Source organism: Vanellus vanellus, assembly GCF_965231255.1.
Source record: "Vanellus vanellus genome assembly, chromosome: 17".
Classification (NCBI taxonomy): Eukaryota; Metazoa; Chordata; class Aves; order Charadriiformes; family Charadriidae; genus Vanellus; species Vanellus vanellus.
In genome coordinates, this window is record NC_138922.1 from 8419422 (window position 1) to 8447261 (window position 27840).

At 48.1% G+C, this 27840-nt stretch overlaps 2 protein-coding genes across 3 annotated transcripts; one reads left to right on the top strand and one right to left on the bottom strand.

Annotated features, from left to right (window-relative positions):
* Positions 1–321: 321 nt before the first annotated feature.
* On the bottom strand, positions 322–7500 carry LOC309678881 (ankyrin repeat domain-containing protein 40-like). Of its 2 annotated transcripts, none has more exons than XM_082492063.1 (5): positions 7333–7500; positions 6483–6631; positions 4474–4962; positions 3771–3937; positions 322–3061 (listed from the first exon to the last, which is right to left on the bottom strand). In XM_082492063.1, exons 1-5 carry the CDS (start codon positions 7464–7466, stop codon positions 2918–2920), a joined length of 1083 nt encoding a protein of 360 aa, XP_082348189.1. In that variant the 5' UTR covers positions 7467–7500; the 3' UTR covers positions 322–2917. The 2 variants fall into 2 exon arrangements, with proteins under 2 accessions (XP_082348189.1, XP_082348188.1); XM_082492062.1 differs by having other exon boundaries at positions 3762–3937.
* Positions 7501–23312: 15812 nt separating this feature from the next.
* WFIKKN2 (WAP, follistatin/kazal, immunoglobulin, kunitz and netrin domain containing 2) lies at positions 23313–27237 on the top strand (the record flags this gene model as incomplete). Its single annotated transcript, XM_082492345.1, has 2 exons — positions 23313–23513; positions 25726–27237. The coding sequence occupies 2 exons, from the start codon at positions 23313–23315 to the stop codon at positions 27235–27237; spliced, it is 1713 nt and encodes a 570-aa protein (XP_082348471.1).
* Positions 27238–27840: the final 603 nt, after the last annotated feature.

Consider the following 27840-nt stretch of genomic DNA (forward strand, 5'->3'; position numbering starts at 1 on the left):
TAATCTGTGTGAAGTGCCATCTTCAGAGCTCAAGCCCAAGATAAGTATTGTCTCAGATTTTCTAGGAATGCTGTGCAAAAAGCAAGTAGCTTATTTAAGTAAGCACCTCCTACATGCTTTCTCCATACTGGTTTTGGCAGCTTGCCCCTCTTTTATTAGGTGTTAAAACTGTACTGGCCCCTGATTTTTCAAAGAATTCTAAGAGGGTCCTGTCCACTCCAGAGTGCCGTGTATTTCCCCCCCCATCCCCTGAAAAAGGCAGAGATTGAGGTACTTGAAACAACTGATAGTTTAATATAAGTGAAGAACAGCAATGTCAGTTCAGTACAAGTTTGTAGTGCAAACAAAAGTTGTCCTTGGAAGAACAGTAAGTTTTGTAAACTTGGTTTCAATTGTCATACCAACTGTTTATTGTTCAAAGGGAAAAAAAAAAAAAAAAACCAACAAAACCCAGTTAACATAACTACTGTGCCTTAGAGTTTATCAAACTGCATAAAACATACAAAAATATTTCTCTGAATGCATAGACTTACTCTTATTATTACAGTCAGATCATGATTAAAGTTTTAGTCTTATGACTTTGTGGAAACTAGAGCAAATAAAGCTTTTTTTTAAACCAGCTGCTCCTATAGCTGAATGTTCAGTAATTAGTGGAGGCAGTCTACACTGATTTTTCTAAACAGAGGAACCGAAAAGAAATTAGATACTCTTAATTTTGAGCCATTTAACTACTACTGTTTTTCAAACAGTTATTGCATATAACCTGAACTAGCCTCCAAGCTATGCTGAAAAGATAAATATACATTTGTTAAAATAAAAACTCCTGTCCTGTGCTACAAGAAAAACAAAGCGGGAGCCATAGTTAGGAAGTTTTTACTTCATACTGTGTCACAGTCTTGAGCATACCAGGAGTTGAATCGGCCTTTAAAGCAGCCCAGCTCCTGGAGAGAGAGAGGGCCAGGATCGAGAAGGGGGAGTCAGCAAAGTTTAGGTGGTAAGAGGGATAGAGAGCATGTGGCAAAGGATGATAATTATTTTGAATGCACTAAGCAAGAATTTTAAGCCTTGAGTAACTTGGTGAAATCCTGATCCCAGAGTCAGGCGTCTCTTCTGCTGGCAGAAGGGGTTTCTGTATCCCTCTGGCATGCACGCCTTTACTAACCGCGATGGAGGAGCCATGTCAGGGATAAAGCAGCTGGGCTGCAGGAAGCCAAAGCAGGGTGGCAGCCATGCTGCTCCTACCAAAACATCTTGATTGTACTATTTATGGTCTGAATGTCAACATTACAATCCAGATCAACAACAACAAACACTGTTTAGCTGTGCATAAACTCTGCTCTAATGCAGCTTAATAAAGCAGAGATGAAAGGAAAATCAATACTACTGGGCAGGCGGAAAGCAGCTCATGTCCAGAAAAAAACAACTCCCTCACCCACCCCAGTACCCAATTAAGGTTTTTGGTGCAAAGGTCATCATTGTAGTTTTTGGTACAAAAGAAAACAAAAAGCCTCCTAAGGTGTAACTTTGCATACTACCATGTTAACAGGAAAAGCTTCAGGCTGTTAATACTGCAGCAATGCTGCGACTTACATACTTTGTTTGGACTGAAGGGGAGTGACTTCAGGGTGTGTTTCAATGCTTAATTTTGCCATTCATAAAAACCCAGACAGATGTTTTCATTACTGACTTGCTTAAATGCAAGTTAAGCAGTCTGTAGTGAAAACAGAGTCTGGGGTTTTTCCCTAAAAAAAATCAGTTGAAAGCACCTGGAGGCATTCAGCCCTTTTGGTACTCATCTGGCTAAAACTTTGGACACTACGTAAAAGTGATCATAGACTGTGCAAGACGTAAGGTTACAGGTTATTTATTTGCTAGTGGTGTATGTTTTCAGTGTAGTATGGCTAATCAAGAGCATGGTCTGCTCCTTACAGTTGTGATGCCTCAAGAGTATACCATTGTGCTTCTCCTGCTCCTCACACAGCAGAAATTAAATGAACCACACGCCCTGTAACTGGTCTGTGAGGTTGGGCCATAAAGAGGCTACCTGACTTAGCAGTACTGACCTCTGGTGTGAGCAATGCATAGTCTCCTCACATCATTGGGAAAAGAAATTAATAAAACTGTGGACACAGATTTGTGATCCCCTCCTTAGCTCCTGAAACATAAGGACTTTCTTTTGAAAGGGCACTTTAATTAGCATTGTGACGTAAATGCTTCTTAGTTAAGAGAAGCTTCCATAATTTTTTTTTGTGGAGGTGGAGGGGTGCCATCACTTAACTTCTAATATTCTCATATGGGAAAGAAACAAACATTTAAATGTGGACACTTCACTTATTTTCAACCCAGTGAAATTTTTTCTCCTGTCACTTCAGAGCATTAAGTATTTCTATCCCCAGCAGGAAAGACAACATATCTTGGTAAGTATTTGGGAAGGGGCAGGAGATTAAGGACTTGCAAGCTTTACATTTTTAGAGAGCAACTGTTCATTTTATGCCAAATACACTTTGACGTTTAACTTAATCAGGAAGTTTAAAAAAATAAATATATATACACACACACAATTTCCTGAATGTCTTTTCCATGACTCTTACTTGGCCGAAGAGTGGGAGTACTCAACATACTTTTCCTATCAATAATTAAGTCTTTCCTGCCCTCTGTTGCCAAATACAACCAATAAACTTCATTAAAATATATTGGAAGCATGTGATTTTAGTAGACAAATGAGGTATCCCTTATCTGAATACAGTATCAAGTAAAAAAATAAAAGCAAAGGGGATATTAAATATAAAAGATAAGCTATTAGTTAAAATAGTAACCCTAACAATAACTTAAGGTTTTATACACGCTTAATTCACTGCCTTCAAAAGGCAGCAGCATATAATTACCAGGTTTCCATACTCTAGATGCACTAGAAGAGTCAGTAAGTCAGTTTTGATGCTCTGCTGTTGTAGCACGGTCTCTCAGTCAAAGGTGATGCGGTGTTTCTGAAAGGAGAGCTGTCGCTTTTCACCAGAACCAACTCCAGCTCTTGGAAGTCCTGAAGTCTGGCAACATCCTTGTCCTTTTAAAGAACAGACACAACCATGCATTACTTCTAAACATACCTGGTTATTATTATTTATAATAATAGATAAAGGGAGTAAAAACTAAAATTCCAGGGAGGTCACACCCAATGATTATTTAAATGAAAGAAAAAAATTCCTACCAGTATACATGCTTTCTTTCAAAGCAGGTTTGGGGTTTTTTCTCTCCTTGAACCATACATTTTTTTTCTCCTTAAACCTCATTAAGATTTGACTGTGTTTGTGCTTATGTGTGACCAAATGTGTTTCATTTACAGCCCTCCAGAGTAGGTATTTTTGGAACAGAAGAGCATGTTCATTTGTTAATGGCATATCTTTAAATTACTCACATGCCAATTTGTAGGGGTTTTTTCTTTTTAAGCAAGCAAACAGTGAAGCAGTACATGGCAATTATGTTAAAAGCACACTAATGCACTGTTTCTGATACATTTTAAAAAAAGTCAAGCTGCAATAGATTCATGTGCTTTAGGAGCTGAAATACTCTGCCTGTTTTGACGAGAATATTTTTCAGTAAGTTATGATGGAGTTTTAAGGAAAATCCAATATCCGTTTGACTTTGTGAGCTTAAGTCAGTTTTTGTTTTTTAACACAAGGCCATCCATGTTTTGCCGATTGTTTTACAGAAATATCTTCTCTGATGTCTGCAAAGTCAAATTAATCTCAGATTTCAATTCTTACCTTTCTTACCAGTGTATTAGGTAATTTTCTGATCTTCTCTACTTGTTCCGGATTAACACCCAATTCACAGCAACTCACTCTGAGCAGATCTTGATAGGTCAGTTCTTGTCTGTCCAGTTCAATTTCAATGAAGTCATTGTCTCTGAGGTTCTGCACTCTCACTTTAAGCACAAGTTCTGATTGAAAAAAAAGATTAAAAGGGGTTTTTTAACCTCAAAAAAAGCCAAAACCTAACACTAAAGTATTTACCATTATCTTTTGAATTCAGGTTTTATAATACAATACCTATTGTCTCACTGAGAAATACTGTGTAGTTAATAGAAGTTTCCATTTGAACAGCAAGAAATATACAGGGGCACCGTGTTTACCATGTTAAAAATCTGACCCATCCAGTCACAAAGTCATGTTGTTACCAAACTACCCGAGATGCATTTGATACTATATACAATAGTGCAGAATTTCAATTTTTTCTGATGCTTGGACTGATCTTCCCATCGTTTTACAAAGTATTACCCTGTTTAAAATGCAGTATAACAGTGATTTTACTTAGCAGAGGAGAAAAATATACTCTGAGTACTTTTAGCCAAAGAATTGAACATCTCTGCCTCTACTACAAGTCTGAAAGTGGAATGATTCTTTAACCTCCTCTTTCACCAGTAACAAAACCTTGGAACAAAATATAATGGAAGGATGGCAAATTACACTTCATTACCTTGCATGTTATATGGGAAACTTCCAGTAAAGAAAACGGGCTGAAAGGTTGGTGCGGGACCAGTGGGTGAAGCGTGGGATTGCAGAGGTCCAGCCTGTTTGGATGGTGCCGGAGAGAAGAGCCCTGTGCTGCGAGGCAGCGCCGGCCGGCACACGGGGCCGTTGGGGACACCAGGCGCAGTGCACGCCGGTGCTGCTGCAACGGCTGCTGCCAGCGCGGGTGGCTCTTCAGCAGCCTCTAGCAGAGGAAAATCGTCTGCGCTGTCGCATGATGTAGGTGTGCATGTGCTTTCAACCTGAGCTGCTGATGAGCAAGGACTAGTTTCACACTGGGAAGCAGAAGAGACGGAAGCGCTTTCATTCTGGGATTCTGCCAAGCCGTCTGGAATGCTTTCTTCTGTGTAAACGTGAGGGAATGGTGGGTTGGCCAAGTAGTTTGCAACAATTGGCAAATTTAAATCCTTCGCTCCTTGACATTCAGTTTCTTCCTCTGTTAATGAAGTTCAAAAATGAGGGGTAGGGGATGGAGAGAGAAAAAACCCACCGTGTTATTAGACAGATCTTTCTGATTTTGAATATAGCCCGGTTTTCCTGTTGTGTCTTGAAGCTACATCACATTCTGAGGTAATCATAGGATGATACTAATGTATCATAGGCATGTAACACCTGGAAAGCAAGTAGCTGTAAAATGAAAAAAAATAAATTACACATTCCTACAATGTATTGTGTTTTTTAAAAGCAAAGTGGGGAAAAAAGTAACCATTGAAAGATATGTCATTTCTAGCAGTGGTATTCCTGCATTTTCAAAGGAACTGAATGACCAGTAATTCTTCGCTAAATCTCTTTTTGCAATGCTTTTAATAACACTGCTGTAAATAGTTTATTATGACTCATGCCAACAAATGAAACTGAGTATTTCTTTAGGTAAGTGCCTATTTGATACAATACCCAAGCCAACTCTTCTCTTGCTTAGAAGTGCTGCAGTAAATGACATTCTTGCCTGACTGAGGATTCCTGGACACTAATGCTAATGTCAAAGCAGTTCAGAAAGATCTGCTCAATAGCACTACAACCCCAGAGTAAAAACTATTTAGGATAATGTAAATTATATGTGTTTATTTCCCAAGAAACACACGAAAGCTTAACAGACGGAAAAATAAGGCAACCATGAACAGAGTTCATTCACGCACACTTGACAGTTTAGATGTTAAAACCAGAACGCAAGTCATTTGCCATGAACTGAGTCCAAGAGATGAGCACCTTGCCCAAAAGAAAACAAGAATCCTCGTGCAAAGAACATGCCATTCCTTCAGTCGTGACTGTTGTAACCGTAGACATGATATAGCTGCAATGTCATTTATGATAACAGTGCACTGTTGATGTAAGAGCATACCATTATAGAGACCAATTTAAGTGCAATTAGCAGAAGACAGAACATCAACATTTCCAAAGAGGAAGCACTTAAAAATTTTAATCTGGAGCGCAGTACCTAGATGCTGATGGAAATGGGCACTGGTAGAGTTCATACAACTAACTAGGTTAGCTGTGCATAGAAAAACGTAAGACAACAGAATTACAGGGCCAAAATTAATCATACTGCAAATCACAGTATAACAAAATGCTCAGAAGCTGTAACTTCTGAAATGCTGCAGTTGTTCTGAGTGGATTTGTAAGATTTATGGACAGACAATGGTCAAACTGTACAATTGTGAAATCCTCCATCTGCAGCCTGCATGCTAGCTACCGCTTAATAAGGGCAAACAGGACTTCAGCAGACATCTCCCAAGTATACAGCCCTTCCATCTCTTGATGACACAGCTCAGAGTACCAGGCCTTCCCACCTGAAATCCGCAAGTCTATTTGCCTGAGTACGAATTACAGTTGTAAATCAGAGCTATCATCTGATAATAGTAGTCCTGGCCAAAGTTTTGCCAATCTACTGCCTCGGATTAAAACACTAAAAATCCCTAAGTCTACAGTTCTAGATGACTTTGAAGATGGGAACAGTACCTCCCAAAATCTTCTGGATGTCTGGTTTGGAAGTTAACTGTGCAGCCAGCTCTCCTTTAGCCGTGAGGATCTGCTTATCTGCACCAGCATCCAGCAGGCAGGAGACCACCTGCGCATGGTTCCGCTTGCAGGCCCAGTGCAGACAGGTCCTGTGGGGAAGGAAGCAGAGGGGTCGGTTGTGCCGTCGGCCTCCGATCTGTCACCCCGTTGGCCTCCGATCTGTCGCCCCGGCTCCTCCTCACGCGCCCGGCCTCACTGCCCTGAGTTGCAGGTAGAGTGACCACAACGGGGAATAAAGTTCCCTCCACTGCATCAGTTTTTTAAAGTTATGAATCTACGGTAAGTTCTGCAGGACAAGGCCCTCCTCTGCCTTGCTGCTACAGCGTAACGCGCGGCTCCACTGCTGTCGCAGAGCCGTGTTGGAGGACACGAGCAACTTTAGAAGAGGTCCTCGAGCAAACACGCAGTGACAGGTGGGAGGAGGGTGGCCTCCTTTTATTATGATCCTCTTTAGCAGTAAATCTCAAAGCCTCCCGAGATTAGCATTTCCTTTTCTGTAAATAGGAGAACTCGACACAAGAGCTGCGTCCCCGGAGCAGCTCTCCCCTCAGCCTGACGAGTGGCGCCCGGCCTCGTGTGGGGGGAGCCCCCGCCATGGCTGCCCAAACGCCCCGTGCCGGGCAAGGGCAGCGCCGGCCTCCCCCGCAGGGAGCCGGGCCCCGCAGCAACCCCGCGCTCGGGGCCTGCCCCCGGGCACCGCCAGCCCGGCCCACCCGGGAGGGCGCCGGTTACCCCCTCTCAGCGCCATGACACCCCCGGCCCCGCCGCCCCCGGCCCGGCCGCCCCTCACCAGCCGTTGATCTCGTTGCGGGAGTTGATGTCCGCCCCCTCGCCCAGCAGCCGCCGCACCTCCTCCACGTCTCCCAGCGCCGCCGCCTCCCGCAGTCGCTCCTCCAGCTCCCGCGCCTCCGCGACGCCGCTCATGGCCGATGCCGGGCCGCGGGGCCGGCGGACGCCAGGCAGGGCTCACCCCCCCCCAGCCCCAGCCGCCCGCCCGGGCCCGGCTGCGGCCGCCGCTGCAGCCCCACCCCGCCGCGGCGGGGCCACCGGAGCCCGTCACGAGGGGACGGACGGACGGCGGGACGGGCGGCCTCCTCAGCGCCGCGCCGCCCGGCCCTCTCCGCCCCGCCGCCCGCCGCCCCGGCCCTTCGCTCCGGCGGGCACCCTCGCGGCCGCCGCCATCTTGTGGCCGGGGCCGGGGCGGGCCGCGGCCGCTGCCCTTCCTGCGGAGAACGGCCGAGGGCGAAGCGGCCGGGGGGGACCCGTCCCTCGAGGGTTGGGGTGACGCAGGGGCCAGGGGAGGGTGAAATCGCCCAAAGTGAAGCATTTCCTCTGAAGGTGTCTTCCCACCCTCGCCCGCCCAGCAAATGGCCCCAGCCATGCGTGGAGGTGAGGGGAGATGGCTCTGGCAAAGAGGGAGACATCACCTGCCCGGCAAAAGCACATCAAACGGGCATTGCCCGCTTCGGGGCGTTTTTAACCGGCTGAGCTGCTGCCCGGCCTCTGCCTTAGAATCACAGAATCGTCTGGGTTGGAAGGGACCATCAAGATCATCAAGTCCAACCATCAACCTAACGCTGCCAAACCCACCGCTAAACCGTGTCCCTCAGCAGCACGTCTACCCATCTTTTAAAAACCTCCAGGGATGGCAGCTCAACCACTTCCCTGGGCAGCCTGTTCCAATGCTTGATAACCCCTTCAGTGAAGAAATTTATGCTAATATCCACCCCAAACCTCCCCTGGCGCAACTTGAGGCCATTTCTTCTTCTATCACCTGTCACTGGGGGGAAGGGACGGACCCCCCCCCGGCTACAACCCCCTCTCAGGGAGCTGTACCGGCGGGCAGGCACCCCGAGGCCGGGTCCAAGAGCCGTGGGCTGGGAGGGAAACTCCCCCGGGGTTTCCCCGGGCACCCCAATTCCCAGCCCCCTCCCTCCGGCACGTTGCTCACGCTGCTAATTAAATCCCTGCGGTGTGTGTTGGGGAGCGCTTTCTAACTCCAGGGTTTGGCATCAGTGTTTGCCACCAATGAGAAACTTGCACTAAGCTGTTTTTTTTTTCCTTGCACCTCCTTTATTGCTTACTTTTCTTACTAGTGACATTATTTTTAACCTGTCATTTAATTTAGGACTTGGTTTGTGGTTGATCATCTTCCTTTTAATCAGCCAGGAGAGGCTGAGACTCACAGGCCAGACCTTTCTGCAGCATCCCTGCAAACCACCGTCAGGAATGCACGAGGGACACGCACAAACGGCAGTGACATTTTTAACTGGCATGACAAAGGTTACACAGTGACTCAGTGGCATTTTTTTTTAACACCCGATCACATGCCGTTGATCTCACACAAGAGACAGCAACAGGCTGAGCAAAAATTTTGCTCAGCTCGTCCTGAAAGACACAACCAACAGTATGGGAAACAATTAGCTCAAAGAATGGTTTGCAAATGAGATTTACCCAGTGACAACTGCGAATTCAGACCTCAGAGACCTGGAAGACCAGCCTTCTGTCACCTCGATCTGTTTATTTTCACTCACTTCCTTTTTCAGTAGAAGCTATCCCAAATGATCATGCTTTTTAACCCCTTCTGTCTGTTTCAGCATCTGTGGCATAAGTTGTAAAAACGAAGGCATGGCACACAAATGTGGAGACATAGCAATACGTTCTAGGAAGCAGAATGCTCTCTTGCACACCATGAAAGCTTTAAGTCCCAACTTAGTAAATCTGGAAAAATCCAATAGGATAAAGTGGCAAAATTGCCTTTTCCAAAATTGTACGCGACCTCTCTCAGACCGATGGGGAAAAGCTATTCCGCAGATGAGTGCAGGAGCGGGCCTGAAACCAGAAACACAGGCCCTGCTTCACCAGTAAAACTGCACAGTGCCACTAGATGTCACGGTGGAACAGCAAGAGGAGCCCGAAGTGCAGCTTTGCACTTCTTGCTATGATTGTAAAATGCCCTTAAATTTGACTCGGCACATCCATAGTGCCTCCGTAGAGCTTTGATCCCGTGGATTTCAAAGCTCCGCGCAGTGCAAAGGGACGTTCGGCAATGTTTCAACAACAAGCGCAGGGAAGCCCCGCACAGTGAGCTGATTCCTTTTGAGCTATGGGACTTTTTTTCTTTTTTTTTCTTTTTCCCTCTACTTGAGCTTCTCTTCCAAGGCCTCTCCAGGGCTTTTAAGGACTCGAAGGCGGCGGGCGATGCACTAGGATGGTCTCTCTCACGCTCTCTGGGGATGAGTACCCTACTCTCGTGCTTGTGCCAAGCCCCATTAAATGCAGCTCGGGTTCACCATTGCTTAGTTACACAACGTACTTCTCCCCGGAGTCATAAGATTTCCTCCTGCAAGAAAGACCATGTAGAAGAGGATTAGCAGCGAGTTCACTTGACTCAAAACTCCCCACTGCTGCCATGAGCCTTCCTGCTCGTGCTGGGCGAGTGGAGCCGTCGGTCCCCCTCGCAATCCTTGTCCCCCTCCCCGTTTATCAGTTGCACACACCAAACCAGAGCAAAGCCAAGAACGTGCTCTTTCCCTGCTCCTTCCCTCCCCTTTCCCATATGGCAGCTGGGTTTGTGCCCGTGCTTGGCAAGCCCTGATGGTGCCTGTACCTGTGCGGGGCACACGTGCTTACGTCTCCCTGCCGAGAGCAGCAGGGGCTGCGCAGATCTGGATGCAAAGGAGGAAGGATGCAGAGAGGCAGAGGGTTGGCCATCACCTTTGGAAGCTGCTGGGAATCGCACCCGCTGCTGCGTGCTCACGGCTCGGCTGCGCAAAAGCGAGCAGTTGCTTCGCCTCCCAAATGTGCCTGCGAAATGTCCTTGGCCTTCAGCAGGAACATGCTGAGCCACAGAGAGAGTGTGTGGAGCGCAGATCAGTGATGTTTTGTTTTCTTCGTGATTTACAGGTGCTCAGTGCTCCCTGTGCGTTCCCCACCCGAGGGGGAACCGTATCCCCCAGCCGTGGGCGCAGCCCCGCAGCCTGCGGGCATCGGCGGGGAGCGCTGGGGCACGGCAGGCAGCGCAGAGCCAGCGTTGGCTTGGACGTCCTGCTGCTGCTTGGAGTAACTGCAAGGGAGACTTGGGCCATTCTTTGTCCTCAGAGCAAGTTTTCCAGATTTTATTGGTTTAGTTTTAATATCTGTCTTTTTGCAAGTTTCTGACTGCGACTGAACCTCTGGATTGGTTCTTTTCTCCTTTTTTGGAGAAACCGTGGTCTCTCTGCTTGGTCTTTGCTTCTGGGGTTTTTTTTAAGGCTTACGAAGTTTTTCACTCCCTTTGTGTTTCAGGTTTCATTCCCCAACTCCTCTAACCAACTTCTTAGTCATTTAACATTATCATTAAACATCTTTTTAAAGGCTTAATTCCCAGTTACACAGTGATACAGTTGTACAATCGTATTTGAAACACCCGGTCCCCACCCAACCCACGCAAATAATGTTTCTGGCAATTTCAACCAACCCTCCGCTTGTGTAAGGGTATTAGAAGTGAGATTTAGGGATAGTCAGAAACCTTAAACATAATGCGCATACACAGAGCGAGAGGGATTTAAAGCCGTTATGGCATTAAGGCTCAGGGAAATGGCAGGACCGGTGGAGAATAAATATGGAATGAATTAAAAGTGAAGCCAAATAATATTCACCCAGATTTAAACTAATGTATGCTGCTTACTTTGTGCCTTTCACTGACTGTTTGAATGCGGAGGAGATGGTCTCGGAGGGAGAAGTCAAAGTCACAGGGGAGAAGCAGTTTCTATCATACCCGGTTTTGTGCTGGCCCGACAGAAGTCCCTGTGTGAGAGTTTGTAGGTGAATTAGGTTAAATCCGAAGCTCCACATTATCAAGTCTGAGCCTGCGTCACCCAAAGCTCCCTTTGTGCCCATGGGAAGTAACATGCAGCACAGAGGCTGATTCATCTCATCCTGGGGCAGGTGTCTAAGAATAGCGCAGACAAATCATCCTCTGGAGATGCCTGTTGTGTTCCACCTACTGTCAAAGGAGCCAAAGGTAACGAGCTTTGAACCCAATGATTTCCAGCTGCCTACTGCCAGGAAGATGAGCACCTGAGGCGGGGTGGCCGGGGCCCTTCCTTTAGCTTCTCTATTCTTGACGAGATAAATAAATCCTTCCAATGAATTACAAAGTTGCAGGAAACTCACCGTTCACCTTTCTTTTGACTGGCGTTTGCACCAAATCACTGAGCAGCAACGATGACGGTGGTACGGAGGGCTGGGATTTGGGAAGGGTCTTAGCCACCTGGGGCATCCCCACATCGCAGTGCATCCAGCTATCCCATGGATTTTTCAGCCCTGCTGAGCATCCCACAGGGGCCTGAGGGGAAGCTGTGTGCCTGAGAAAGAGATTTTTCAGGCGGTGTGGGCACACACACGTGCACACAGACGCACACGCCCGCAGCACGGAGTGGAATTTGATGGGGGTTTGGAAAAAGGCATTGATATTTGGGGGAACGGTTATCTGCAGGGGAAGGATCTGCTCGGGCAGTCAACTCCCGTTAGAAATCAGGCACGGTGCATGGCTGACTTTTTTTTCATTTGTTAATTTAACATTGTACGTATTTGTAAGACAAATAAATAACTTCTGAACAAACAAGTCAGAGAACTGGAACCTGAGGGGGGTGGTACATCAGCTCAGGGACTCGTGGTTAAGAAGTCCAATAGATTTTGATAACAACTGGAAATTGTTCAGTGGATTAGTGCCTAAAGCCAGTTTGGCTTCAAGTAATGACAAGCCTGAGCTGCAGTGCCGTGGATCCAAACCTCTCCCCGTGAGGGCTGTTGTTGCTTGTGTGGGTCCCCAGGCGTGAGCCCAGTCCCCTCTGAGCTAAGAGATGTCCTGTCCCAGAAAACTGAGCAGATGTGGGGCCTTCTTTCCTTTTTCTCCAGACACCTGGCTGCATTCCCCTCTGCCCCTGCCTGCAGTCCCTCGCTTTGCTCTCCCAAGCCGTGACAAAGGCTCATCTGGGGGACGTGGGGCAAATGTATGTAGTTGCCCAACTCCTGCACTCGGCCGTGTCCTATCTAGGTGTTCAGAGCCAAAAGGCTTCTGTGGATCTTGTCCCAGTTCATCTCCTGCAGGAGCTGACTCCTGTGGAATGTGCACATGCTGTTAACAAGGCGATGGAGAAGGTTCACTTTGCATTCCTAAGACAAAAATTGTTTTGCTGTGACAAGGTCTACATTTGTTTCTGCGGGGCATTTTAATTTAGAAGAAGCTGGCCCCGTGCAGAAGACCAGATCAAGGTGTCTAGAATCTCCTTCGGTTGTGTTTTGGCCATCAAGGAGAAAGCCACAAATGCAAATCATAACTGGTTCCACTTAGGGGCTATGCCCTGTGCACCCTTCATGGTCCTGAGACGTGGCCAGTCAATTAGAAACTCTCCATTGACTTTGGCTGGGCTTTCAACCAGACGCTATACAATTCAACAGAGTAATTAGCAAAGCTGTAACTAAAGAGGTCTCCATGGAGATTGACAGCATCACCTCCCAGCTGGTACATTCTCTGCCTCCTATTCTAAATTTGTTCTCGCTGTCTTCCTGGCTCTAATCCGTAAGGTTAGCTAAACCTTCCGACATTTGTGATACATCAAAGCAGTGGAGAGAAGGACAAAGGCAGTTGGGAGGGGGCAGAGAAAGGAATAACCCAGTGCCTTAAGGAAAGCAACAGAAACTGTTCAGACATATATAGTCAGAGTTTCGAGAATGGGATTAGGCAGAACAGCACCTCTGCCTGCCTGTCACTTGCAAATTCTTGCTAATACTTTAGGAGCTTATTGGAGGTCAGCACCAAACACCCAAACAGACTAATCTGTATTATAGACACATAATCAAAGTCACAAGGTTTTACATAATATATATTGGTGACACAAGAAGTGTTTGTTCGAATAATTTTGTCATCAAGATTAGTGTCCATGAAAGCCTCTACTGTGCACTAACCTGGTTTTCTATGGCCATTGGTACGCCGGATTCCTCAAAGAAATCGGGAAAGAGGTGAGAAAGTACAAACCAAGTATACATTCTGAAACAGTAACAGTATCAGGTTTTTAGCCATGGCAAAGTTTAAAAAAAAAAAGTATGTGTGTGTTGTGTGTGAGCTAGAAAGGGTTGTGCTTAAGCTGCAGCTTAAGACACACAAACAAATGGCGGTAGATACAATTTTTGCGTTCGTCAATTTTTTCAGACGGTTTTGGGGTTGCAGCAAATCACACCTCACACTCACACATCACTTCTGCGGCAACGGTAAGAAGCAGGGATTTAAAAGACAAACTGATGTCACTTGACCCACTTGTCAGCTTTGTGTTCCCCTTCAGAGAGGTGGAAGCTGTGGCACAGAGGGGATAAGTGGTCTAGGCCCACAGAATAAGCAGAGATAGGAATATTGACAAATATAATTGATTTTAAAAGGAAATTAGTTTATGGAAATGTTTGGAAATGTATGGAAATGTCTGATTTCCCGCCCTGCAGAGCTTTGTAACTACAGTGTAGTTACAGAGCTTTGTAACTAACGGAAACACAAAAGAAATATCTGTAAAATTACGAAAGAAGAAACACAAAAGAAAAATGAATTCAAGACCATTTTCTCTGTGATGGGAAGAGACAAAGTCACAGCTCATGCCACGGGTTGCAGAGATGATGTAAAGATTTTCCAGGCGCACAGACCACCTCGTTCTCATGGCTGACGCACAGCAAAGCCAAAGGTTTCGTGAGGGTACCCCAGATCCTCCTGTCCCTCTGCAGGAGTTCACCCCACCAAGCTGAAGTACCTAATTAGGAATGCCATTGCCCTAAACTTCCCCACAGTCAATGAGGAGAGAGCAAGAGCGATGCCAGGCGGACATCTGCAGAAGAGAAATCAGAACTCGGGAGGGCTGAATCATCCTCTAGATTTACCGCAATTCACATGCTGCTGCCATGTGAACCCAGGGCTAAAATCACCCTGGCGGCTTTTACAGAACTCCTGAAAGCTCCTTTGTGGAAGCAGAGCTGACCGAACTGGCCTTCAGGTCAAGAAAAATCAAGCGCTGGGTGGGATTTCCAAGAGTGTTTGGCTGTAACCTCACCCCGCTCCCCTTTGAAGTCAGCAGAATATTTACCATCGACTTCAATTGGAGGAAAATCAGGCCATTAGAGAGCGGGCTTGAAACGCTCGCCTCTAACGATGCTCCGATTCCTTTGTACCTCCCTGCTCAAAGGCAGCCTGCTGCGTCTATCATTAAAACACAATCCTAGCAATTGGTTAGCTAGCGCAACGAGCCCGATGTGCAGGCCCTAGAGGCACAGGAAAATTATAACGATTGAACCACGTGAATCTCTTAAACATTACCTACAATCGCTCTGCCGGCCACCATCACGTCAGGCAATCAAGGACCGGTTATCTTCAAAACGGCTGTGGGAAAGAAAGTGCTGCATCTGAGTGAACCCTGCTACGATGTGGGCTGCAGGTGGACTCTTCCTGCTGCAAACAATAAAAGAGAAAAATAAAAATGTATGTCGAGTTAGCTGAAAACAGAAAGAGCAACAATGAAAAAAAGCCATTAAATGCAGACCAACATCGCGTTGCTGGGGCAGGCGGGACTGGCTTGCTACTCTGACGATCAATGGAAGCAGATCATCACTGCTTTGCAGTCATCACTTGCACCTCCAGCCTGCGTTCAGCTCTGCTGCCGAATGAATGCCGGGAGAGGAGCACCCTGTTTGCGCCACATCTGCATTTCGTCTCCTTTGGGCATTTCGAGTAACAGTGTCAGTGGCCCGGCAGTGATTTACTGACTCTCTCTGATGACTATCATCTGGGTTCAAGAAATGCATGTCTTGCATCTGGTGGTAAAAGAGCACACAGGGCAAACCGAAACAAAATAGTTCACCTCTTGGAAAGACTGTTCATATGGCCAACTTACCAGGTAGGGGACTGCTCCTGGCGGAGGTCACGCTCTGAGCACGGGTAGAGAATAGGCTGTGTGACAGCCAGGACCGCTAACAGCCAGCAAAGCCAAACGGAGGCAATAAGTCTTCAGTTAAAAAGAATTTTGTCCTAATTTAGATTTAAATTCCAAGAAGACAGAATTGACGCTAAAAGGATTTCATGATATTTGCAGAAATGGAAATAGTTCCATTTTGTGAAAATTAATTATTGTTTATAGCGAAGCTTTGGATACCAAACCCTCGGAGGAGCTCTGGGGCTTCCAGGTTGTCTGGAGAAGCCAAGGCTTGTTGCCTGATGAAAAGCCCAGTCGCTGGGAGCTGCTCTGCATCTCCTGGAGAGGCTCCCAGCCACAACGAGGGCTTCCAAACTTCGACAGATTCAGTGGTTTGTCTCACAACGAAGCACAAACCCAGGCAAATCTGCAGCAGTTTTATCCTACAAACTCTCCGCTCAGACCTCACCCACGGAAAGGTTCATAAACTTTCTAAAAGGCTCAGCTCAGAGTGATGGTGAGATGGTACCTTCATGCTGAAGTCACGGGGAATTAAGACTTACAGTACAAACCAGGAGAAACTCCGGGTTTTCAAGGAAGAAAGACGACAGCTGGGAGGGGGTTAAATTAAATTAGCACAGCAGGTTAAAACCTTGCTCTTTATATAAGTTGAATCACATCACAAAGCAACAAAACACAAACAAAAGCAACGTGATATTTCTATATTGAATGAGCTTTTTGACAAGCAAATAGTGCCCACGGGGTTGGAAGCAGCGTCTCGGGACTCCCGCCTTTCACGGCTGCTGCTGTGTGATACTCGGCAGGTGATTTCCTCCCAGCTTTAAACTCCTAAAAGTAAATAAGGGAGGTTAAATTAGGGTCATTTGCAGACTGGAGTGAATCCGTGCACTGGGTTTAATAATATTACTTATCTTCCTACACGTGGAACTAAGTTAACCCACGTTCCTGGAGAAACGTCACCGGCTTTGGTGAAAGATGTGCCGAGCACTGAGCTTGAGCGTGCGCCAGGCCCGCACCTCGCTTCTGTCTCAGCTTTCATTCAAGTCGAGCTGGAACCAAGCAGAAAAACTGAAAATCATAAACGACAACAACAAATGTGCCAGTTCAACTCTGAGGTTTTCATGCTATGGCTTATACAGCCGAAGCAGCGCTGCAAGACATGGGACCATCTCCGTTTGCACACCACTGGTTTGGTGCCAGAGTTTCCGAGAGTGCTGTAACTGAAGCTAGCCACGAAACTCACCTCCAGGTACCAACCCTGCCACAAAGTGAGGTGCTCAGGCCTGCCTGCTGTAGCCACATCACTGCGTGGTAGGGGCTTCCCCATGTTAGGAGGTGACAGTACCCTCGTCCAGCCTGTGCACCACACGAGTAGATAACCAAGAGGGCCTAGCGTGAAAAGCGTGGGCCGTGCAATGATGCCACTGTGGCTGTGATTTCTGGTTTTTGGCTTTCCAGGTTGCATCACAGCTCTCAGATTTCCCTGACTCAAAGCTGAACTGACAGAGCGGGTCTCGCTCCGCAGTGAGGGTGACAGAGAACAGGGCTGGAAGGGACTGTGGGAAGGGACTGCTCTAAGGCAGGATGAACTCATTCCCAACATTTGACCTTTGCAATCTTGACAACCCAAAGATACCAACTCTGTGGCCTCCCCGAATCATCTATGGGATATCGAAGGCTTTGCCTCTGAAAGAGAGAGAGAAAGAGATGGGCCAGTGAAGGACAAGCCTCTGCGCCCAGCTTTTCCCCATATCTCACTGCTAACTGGTTGATTATCTTCCTTTGTACCCTCTTTGCCTCTCGCTGTGCTGTTTCAAACAGAATAAACCCGGCAATAATGAACCATCATCAAACTGGCAATTGCTTCCTGCCCGGCTTACGTTAGCAGAGAAAGAGAAAGCGAACGATGATTAGTCGTATGTCTGCACTCAAAGATAAAACCCCCGAGCAGAAGCCATCTGCCGAGGCATAAAATAATAATTCTGGCGCTAGCCTTGTCTGAGCGCGACGCCATCAGCTCTCACCGAAGCACAGCGTAGTGCGGGCCTAATGCTGGCTTCTAGCAGGTGGCCCGTAACCCTGTAATAAACTCCCTGACATTATTGATTTTTCCCCCCAAACCGAGCCCTTTTGTCTAACTACATTAACTTGTGCTTACTGAGCATCTGCGCGTGAGGCAGAATGCGCATAAACCGCGGCTCATTTCGGTGAGCATTCGCTGCTCTAAATGTGCCCCCGGTTCCCCGAGCCTGTCCGTGCACGCTGTTATCTGCTCCGATGGGTTATTTCAGAAGTCAAACCCAGCACTTGTTAGTTATGGGTGCTTACAGGGAGCCCTCACAAAAATATTAACTAGGGGGAACGGAAATATGCTTCCACTGCTAATTACGCACACAATCAGCCCCCCAAATAAGACCCCGGCACGCCATTACCATTGCACACCTTCACCCCAAATCTGCCCCTGCTCGTTTGCACGTCTTTCCAAAGCACGTGCCCAGCGCAGCCGCCTTTGCCTTTGCTTTGCTGTTCGGAGGTGCATGACAGTGCCGAAGATCCTGCTCCCTCGGCCAACCCCATGGCCAGCGTGGGACGCGCGCTCTTCTGAGAGACGTGGGAAGGTGCCCAGGCTGGGCTTGCTGGCCATCCCCTGAGCAGGTCCTGCTGGGGTTCGTGGGAGTGGGGCATCGCTCGAAGGGGAAGACGTGGCCCTTTGCAGCCCGAAGCAAGCTAAAGCCGAGGTCCCAAGGCATCAGCTACGTTTCTGCGTGGGTTTGGAAGCAACGTTACTGCTTGAGGCGAGCGGTTGGCAGCTGTGCTCGGGGATCTGGCAGTGGCGGTCCCTCTCAAATGCCTGGCTACCAGCTTTAAGTGCAATAAGCTTTACATACAGACTGGAACATCGTTACCTTCTCAATAAGACGGGCTTTTTTAAAAAGTGCTTTTCTGGTCAGGCATTACGTTTGTATCTGTGCACGGAGAAGAAGCCACCTGAGGGGTGTGAATGATGATGATGGGGCTGAAGAAGAGTGTGTCCCTGGGGCTGCCAGTGTGGGCAGGGTCCCCGCAGGCCGGGCAGGTCCGGGTGCCCTGTTCGGAGGAAAGGGCAGGTCGCCGGCCCCGCTGCCCTGCCTGGAGGAGGAGGAGACCTCAAGGACCTCAAGCTAAGCTTAAAGGCAGAAGAGGTCCAGTGGGGGGATGCAGGTCCCACCTGCGACCTCTGGGGTTTGCCTCTCCCGGCGGTGGGTGCCGCGGGCACCCGTTGCACCCCCAGCACAGAGGAGTGCCCGCTCCAGCCGTGAGCCCTGGCGTTGGCGCCCTGGATGCCACAGGGAGCGAGCTACCAGCCGGCAGCCATGAATCAGAGCCGTGCCTGGAGAGGGGGTGGTTTGTGTTTGTGTTGGCAGAACCGGCGGCGAGTGGCGGCAGGCCCAGACAGCACGAGAGGCCGAATCTGGAAGGGGCCCTTTGCCGAGGCAGAGATCAATGGGCGATGGGAGGTTTAACATCGCGGGGTGACGGTTCCTGCCAAGAGCCCTTCCACAGTAAAACCAGCAAATCGATCCGCCGCCCGCTGAGTAACTCCAGATGAGGATCGCTCAGTTTTGCCTGATAAATACGACCAACAGTTTGCTGTTCCTTTAGCAGTGGTTTAAGAAAAAAACCCAACACGATTATACTTTCCTGTGCAGTAGAGAATAACATTTCCCTCCTCGATTAAGAGGGGGTCACACCGAACACTGGGTCAACACTTGGGGCAGCAGAGAAGGGCAGGGACATCCCACAGGAGCTTGGGAAGAGTAAGAAAAAGGGCAAAGAAATTATCACTAACGAAAAAAGCAGCGGTTAAGCCAATTCTAGATCAACAGCCCTTACCATGGCCCTGGGCATCCTAGGAGGGCTTTTTGGGACTGCGGCGTAGTCTCGGACAGACATCTGTGGAACACAGGCTGGCCAGAGGCCGTGTGTCCCCACTGCCGGGAGCAGTCGGGATGGTGCTTTGTGCCATCAGGGATCAGGTTTGTCCCTCTGCAATCCAGAGAAAGCTCATCCAAGCTCCCCATCCAACAGACACAGATCAATACCGTGATGAGAAAGGGTGATTTTGGGGGAAGTGGGGATTCTTCTAAAGCTTGAACTCATTTGGGAGGATCTTTATCACAATGGTATCTGACATGGATGAGACAAGATAAGCCATAAGTTTGGCGTTCGCAAAAGATTTTTTCACAGAAATGGAGAATACGGTTTATTCTATTTCTTATATTAAAGAAGAAAATGCACGATGGTCTACAAACAAGAAAGAACAGAAAGACTATGCCCAGGGACCTTGACAAAGACCCCAGTTCACAGGTGGCGTTAGCTGGTGTTGTTCTGGAGTAGCCAGTGAGATCCATTGAGGTCAGTGGAGTTAAACTAATTTAAACCGGGAGAGAAAACAGCCCTCAATGAAACCCAGGAGATATTGAGTGCACTAGGCAGAGCTTGGCTGTCCATGCTGGGACAACCAGGGTCCCCGCTGGCCCCGGTGGCAGCCTGCATTGGGGTGTCCTCTCCTGGATATGCTCCTCCGGTTGGGTAACAGCAAGTCTGGGATGTCCTGGCAGGGACGGGGCAGCTCTTGAGGGTTATTCAGAGTCCTCACTGCCTCCTCTGACCTCAGGAGCTGCCTGCCCGAATTCACAGGGATATTTATGGTGCTGTTTTTCTCTCTCTCCCGGCTGTGTTCTAGTGGCCAAGGGACTGATCCTTCATGGGGCTGAGCACTCTCTGTTCCTGGAGCAATGGGAGTCAGAGCATCCATCTGGTTTCCATTGGATTAAGCCAGGATTTGATTCTCTAAGAGAATTTCTATGCAAAAGTTTTGCAGGAAGCATGATTCCTCAGTTAACACGAGTTTCCTGTGCCTCATTTATAATGTTAGGACAGCGGCCCAACAAAACTGTCATTGTCATTAATGATAATTGCTTTGTCCTCTTTCCCGAGCTCCTGTGGGATGTCCCTGCCTGTCTCCGCTGTGCCAAGCGCTGACCCAACCTGTGGGGTGACAATACATCAAGTCCAGCCGTTCAAATGGCCTTTCCCTGAATGACCCCGCAGACCTGCAACAGGGACACGATCACATCAGCGGGGTTGGGTGCCCCGTGCAATGTTTCCTTCAGCTGCGCTCATTAACCTGTCACCCCTTGGGCTCCGCCGTCCCGGCCATCGCGCAAGGAACAGGGTATCTGGGTGCCAAAAGCAGAAAGCTGCCGTCAGACTTACCTGTCCCTGGAGAATATCCCTCTGGATGGAGAAGGACATAGCAAAACAGAAGACCGCTCCGTCTGTCTGATGCAAACCAGAGTCTGGTTCTTCAGAGCCCCACTCTGCTCCCCCGCAGCTGCAGTGGGCCTCTGGGCAAAGGGGATCCTTGGTCTGGGCGGGGGAAAAAAACCCCAAATAGTGTTATTTTTTCCTCCTTGGAAGGGAATCCCACCTGGGGTGGGTCCACACTGGTGGGCGTCTCACTCAGCATGGCCAAAGCATGCAAGGAGGTGACTTTCTGGCACCAGGAGAGGAGGCGGAGGCTTCAAGAGCACCATGGACCAACCAGCTCCTCACTTCTGGCCCAGCGGGTGAAGGGGTAAAACAGCCCAAAACCACTCAGGCTGGCAGGGAAATATGGCTTATCCACGGCTACACGGTGGCAATCCCGTGGACCGAGGGCAAATTCCCTGCTCATGCTGTAGCTGTTGGGGTGAGACCCCCACACTCATCACAGCGGCTTCTCCAGCGCCCAGGACACCCGCGCTCTTCGAGACCCAAATACAGCTGCTTTCAAAGCTCATCTGTAGTCAGTTTTACAATATAAAGTGTCTTTGTTTAGTCAACAGAACCACTAATACATGTGATTTTGTTGTTAATAGAGCTGTAAGAATTTTAAGTACCTCTTGGGAATGTGTCATTTTTGGTTGGCTTTTTTAGGCATCACAGGGTGCTGCGTTTGTCTTTGTAAACAAGTATTGAATAAAACATTTTGCGCACAGCCGCACTTTGTACAAGTGTCATGCAGGTTTCTAAAGTTTCAGAGAGAATAAATCAACTGCAAACTGCTGCCTGGCAGTTGACTTCACTCCTTATAAATAGCTAATTTGGACAACTTCTCTCCGCACGTCACATGAAATTCAAATACTGTGCATATCGTTAATGCGGTCACACGAATCAAAACTGCCAGAGCCTCTTTTATAAGCCTGGGTCGCCACAGAAATGCCACAGCCCAGGGCAGATCGGCTCCAGGTTGCTCGCCCTTCCTTTCGGAGGCGATCCTCGGGAAGCACCAGCAGGTCACTGCACTGTGCTGCGTTGCCCCAGGGGAGGAGCAGGAGCCCCATGGCCTGCGGCATTGCCTGCGCGGTGGCCCAGTTCGCTGCTGGTTGTACTGGTTGGCAGCCATGCTCGCTCAGACGAGAATTAGGCCCAAACTCAGCCATGAAAACCAACCCCGGATTAATAAAGCCAACGGGAAAACTTTACCAAAGTAAGGGTAGATTGCGCCCGGGTGTGTCGGCTTTGCGGCGCTCGGCGCCGGGCAGCGGGCAGATGCACAGCCGTCCCTCCTCCCAAAGTGCAACGCCGCTGGTCCAGCCCTGCTGAACCTCACGTGGGAGGAGAACTTACCTGGTCCTCCCGGGAGGCTCTGAGCACCGCGCAGGATCCATCCGAGCTAGCCCGGAGCTCAGCCCAAAGGCTCTAATCCTGGAAGGTGCTGAGCAACTCCGACTTCTGCCACTCGTCTCTGGATTTTGGCACGTGTTCAGCATGAGCAGGATCAGCTCCTTGCTGTAATAACCAGGGGAAAGAGGAACTCAGCTTGACCGAATTCCCCCCCCGCCCCCCAATGCAAAAATGCTGTACATTCCTTTATGCAGGTTTCCATAGAGTTGAACTTCTACTATTTTTTTGTTGTCGCTGTTAAAGGGGTCAGCAATGCACTGTACAATGGGATCTGGCTGTCAGGAAATGTGGAGGAATTCAGGGACACTTTTAACATCTTGCTGGGGGGGTGGGAGGGCAGCATTAAACCCCTCAGCCTGGAAATCTCCCCACCAAGGAGAAGCAAAAAGCCCGGAGGAACCCCGGGAGAAGTTATGAAGACATACTGCTTTGTCGATCCTAGGTTTAAATAAGTTATTTCTTCCCTACTTCCTTTGTTAAAATATGATATTCGAGCTTTAATTGCTTCAATCCTATTACTTGTTCCTTTTAGCAAGTGATTGTGTAGCCCCTTGCCGTGGGGAAATCCCCTGACCGCGGTCCGTGTTATTTAGACAAGTACTCTTTCAGAAGTAAATGCCATTCTTAGCATAGGGAAGTACTTTAGGTCTAAAGGGGTTAAGAAGGCCTCCCTGCATTCAGAAACATGCAGGGGTCCCACCGTGCCAGTTCCAGCCTTTTAAACTCTTTCCAGCTTTTTTTTCTTGCAACAAATCTGTCTGACTGCCACCAGGACATAGGAAGCGTGTGCCTGTCAAAGAAATCAAGTTTACTTTTTCTGACTTGTTAACAGAGGCAGGGTATAAATAGAGCTAACTCTGCTCAGACTATTAGCATTTCTCTTAAAATAAGGGGGTAACTTCCTAGGACCTTTCATCCAATGAGGTCCAGACCAAATTGCACTATCGACAGAGGCAGCAAAGGAGCTTGCTGAAGTTTTAGCAGAAGTCAGGTGCATTTGGGTTCCTCGAGAATTTAAGGCTTACCAAAAAGAAAAAAGAGGCAACCCCAAGGAAAACAAGAACTCCCTCCAGCTCGGTCACTGCCATTGCTCTGGAGAAGTTCTGAGATGTTGTTGGTGCTGTTCACTCGGTGGATGTGGATCTTGCTGGGGAAGAGCAGTGTCCTCTTGCTTCTGGAGGTCTCTCTGAAAGGGAGAGCTCTACCTCCGATCCGGTATTCCCACGCTGGGATATGCCCCAATGACATGAACCCCAACCTGTGGGTAGACGCCCAGAGCACTTGCAAGAGAGAGTGCGAAGCTGATCTGGTGAGTGATGCGCTTTTTCCTCTCTCGGCGTGGCGGGCGACGGGGATTGTCGGTGGGCTTCTTTGCACCGCGGTCCGTTTCCATTCCCGATAGAAAGGCGCCGGCACTGTGCAGGGCTTGTGGTGCAGACAGCGCGCGTCGTTAATTGACCCGTGACCTGTATAAAATAGAAAAGGTTTGATGAGTTATCAGTGAAGTGGGGAGGTGTGTGGCAGCTGTCGCTTATGCCGGTGTGGGTACAGCACTCGCTCCGTTTGATCGCTTTCCTCGCTTTCTTGTCAAAAGAAATGTCCGAATTTGATACCCCAGAACTCAGCATGCCTTGGGGCCGATCCATAGTATTTTAGCAGTGTCACCGCGTTCTTTGGTGGAGGTGGCCATCATCAATGCTTTATATTCCTGTGGGAATCGTGTATGAAATCATTTGATTTAACGTGTAAAGCATCAGCCTTTGCTGCACTTGAAACACGAAGCGTGCTTGGAGTGCAAAACAGGGGCATGATTAAAATGACCAGGCGGATGTTCTCTGTGATGCTCCCGGCTCAAAATGTGCTTAGCTTACAACTCTCAAATTCATTTTTCAACCTGTCAGCACTGCCAGCTCAAGCTGGCATCTGAAAATACCTGCTCGTCCTGCCTCTTACTTCACGTCCAACAGCAAAGCTCCTGCAGCCCAAACCAGGCTGACAGCGACGCGTACCACGCTGAAAAAAGTCACTGGGTTTATGTTGTTTCTGCGCTGCGAAAAGGAGCTTGCGGGGGGGAAAACCAGAGAAAAAGGCTGGCCACCAAGTGAACAAAGAGATTTGCTCAGATGGATCCCGTGTGTTACGGATGAAGGTGCCGGTTTTACTTTTGCCATTCCCAAAAAAGCCCCCTTTATTTCAACTACCAGGTGCAGCAATGAATACTAAAACACTTGCAGAACCCCAGCAGCAGCAGCAGAGGACGTTGTTTTAATAATTTACCGGTCACAAACTGAAAGCCAGAAGCCACTGGCTAAAAATGCTGGCTTTTGCCTTGGGGCAGCGCAGAGTCCCGGGACCTCGCGCGGAGCGAGCGGTCTGCAACGCAGCCAAGGACTCTGCTTCCAGCTTCGCTCAAGCCACGCTCCGTAACCTCAGCCCAAAACGTTCCCCTGTTCTGGTTTCTAACTTTGCTTCTGAAACTTAGTAATGTGCCGCTGGAAATGGGGAAAGAGTTATGTTATTAGGTCATCTTTTTCCCAATAAGGAAAGGATACTGGACTCGGGGGAAGCTGTTTCGTTTGGTAACTTAAAAAACATTTTGTTCTCACTTACGGAGAAAGCCGTTGGATTTCAGGGGGGTTGTAGAGGTTTATCACACGGTGGAAGTGTGCCCCATTGCATACACGGTAGCAGTGTTCACGGTCCCTTAAAGCAATCCATAACAACACAGCAGCTGTGATCACACATATCAAATACCTTTTCTGCACAGAAGATGAAAATTCTGCTAAAATTAACTGCAATTTAGAGCTGACTGTAGCTGAGACGGGGTGTAATAAATCACTAGAAGAGCGATGCTGCCTTTGAAAATAGGACTAAAATAGGACAGAGAAGCAATAATGAGCTGTTTGGGGTTTGTTTTTCTAAATACCATAGAAAAATTATTTTCGGAGCAAGAATTTCCTTACTTTCGAGATATTCTATTATTTCCTCTACAATGTGAACAATTACAAATCCTTGGCAGTTTCACCTCCAAGAGTAGGCTGTTAGTCTCAGGGAATTCAAATAATACTTTACATACTTCTGTGGAAAATAAGAAGGATTACTGCCTACAGCCATATGATAAGACTTTCCATCCGCTCTTGTTTCTCAGGGCTTGTCCTCAGGCATTTCGGAGAGCGCGGAAGGGGGGTTGTTGGTTCGGTAGTCAAGAAGTCCACGTGACTCTAGGAAAGATTTACGGTGAGGTTAGCGTTTAAGAAACAGAAATATATTTTCCTTCTTGAGAGTCTTCTCCTGAAGCACTTCAGAAACTCCAGGGTGTTTAGACACCTCTCGGGAGGTGCTGGAGGGATGTTTCTACTCATTGCTGGTGGGGACACTGAGCTTTAGACCACAGACATGCGTGGCAGACCGGGTCTCCTGAGCTAACACCTTGAAAGTTTCTGGGCTCTCTGCTTGCTTGGTCTCTAAAAAGGACTTTACTCTGTCCCCAGTAACAATTGGGTCATTTTTTTTCCCTGCAGGAGTGCGAGACCTTCGAGAAGTGCTGCCCTAATGTCTGTGGAACGAAGAGCTGCGTGGCAGCTCGGTACATGGACGTCAAGGGGAAAAAAGGGCCGGTGGGAATGCCCAAAGAGGCAACCTGTGACCGTTTCATGTGCATCCAGCAAGGCTCAGAGTGCGACATCTGGGACGGGCAACCCGTCTGCAAGTGCAAGGACAGGTGTGAGAAGGAGCCGAGCTTCACCTGTGCCTCCGATGGGCTCACCTACTACAACAAGTGCTACATGGATGCCGAAGCTTGCATCAAAGGCATTACACTGAATGTAGTTACCTGTAGGTACCATCTTACCTGGCCAAACACCAGCCCTATCCCACCAGAAACAACAGCTCGCCCTACTACTGCCTATTCCGAAACAACGGTCGTTGATATCTTGCCGCCTGCTCTAGTGAACAACCCCGTCCATCAGTCAGTCTACGTGGGAGAGACTGTCAGCTTCCTTTGTGACGTTACAGGGAGACCCAAACCAGAAATCACATGGGAGAAGCAGGTCGATGGGAAAGACAAAGTCATTATGAAGCCAAATCACGTCAGAGGGAACGTCGTGGTCACCAACATTGCCCAACTGGTCATCTACAACACCCAGCTCCAAGACGCAGGCATCTACACCTGCACCGCCAAAAACAGCGGTGGCCTTCTCAGGGCTGATTTCCCTTTGTCAGTCATCAAAGGAGAACCCACATCCAAAGAAGCTTCCCAAAACAAAACACATTTTCCAACCGATGAGTGCCTGAAGCAACCAGACAGCGAAGACTGTGGGGAAGAGCAGACCAGGTGGTACTATGATGCAAAGAAAAACAACTGCTTTACTTTCATCTATGGGAACTGTAACAGCAACCTCAACCACTTTGAGACCTACGAGAACTGTATGTTAACGTGCATGAATGGCCCAATCAACATTTGCAACCTGCCAGCCCTCCAAGGTCACTGCAAGGCCTATGAGCCCAGATGGGCCTACAACAGCCTGACAAAGCAGTGCCAGTCCTTCATTTACGGCGGGTGTGGAGGCAACGAGAACAACTTTGAGAGCCGGGAGGCCTGCGAAGAGATGTGCCCGTTCCCAAAGAACACGCACTGCAAAGCCTGCAAACCACGCCAGAAGCTGGTGACAAGCTTCTGCAAAAGCGACTTTGTTATCCTGGGCCGGATAACAGAGCTGACCGAAGACCAAGACTCGGGACATGCCCTGGTGACAGTGGAGGAGATTCTCAAAGATGAAAAAATGGGATTAAAATTCCTAGGGAAGGAACCACTAGAAATCACGCTTTTGAACATGGACTGGAGCTGCCCATGTCCCAACATGACCACAGTGGATGGCCAGCTCATCATCATGGGAGATGTCCACAACGGCATGGCTGTCCTACAGCCAGACAGCTTTGTGGGGACCTCCAGCATCCGGCGGGTGCGGAAACTCCGCGAAGTCATCCACAAGAAAACCTGCGAGCTTTTGAAAGAGTTCCTAGGATTGCATTAACCTCCTTCGCACGTGTCAGCCTTCCAGACCCGTGTGTTACGTAGGGCTAACAAGCGCTAGGCTAGTGCACAAACTAAACAAGCTGTTTGAAGATGCACCGTAGGAATTATGCAGAACCCTTATTTTAATCCATTAATGATGCTTAGCAACAATGTAGTATGGTCTTTGGCAAGCACGTAAACCAGCAGCAAAAGGCTATTAATCTTGCATTGAAATCAATTCGTCCATATAGGAGTGCCATTTAACTAGATGACTCACTGCGGTAATTATACAATTTTTATGTAGCTTCCATCATAAATGACGGAATTCATAGCATTTGTTTAGCTAATTGATACACAGCTAAGTAATATATAATGTCAACTTATTCTGTCTCATTTACAGTATGGAAATGTTATGGTAAGTCATTATAAGTAAGTCACACTCGTCTCCTCATAGCAGCACTAATATTTCAAGAGAAAAGCCTGTAAATTATTGTCTATATTTACAATTGTGCACATTTAACCAATCTATGCATTATGAGATCGCTTCTTTTAATTGACATTTTCCTAGCAGTTTTCTTTGGATTGTACCTCGTTTTTAAATGGCAACTACTACCTTTCTTGC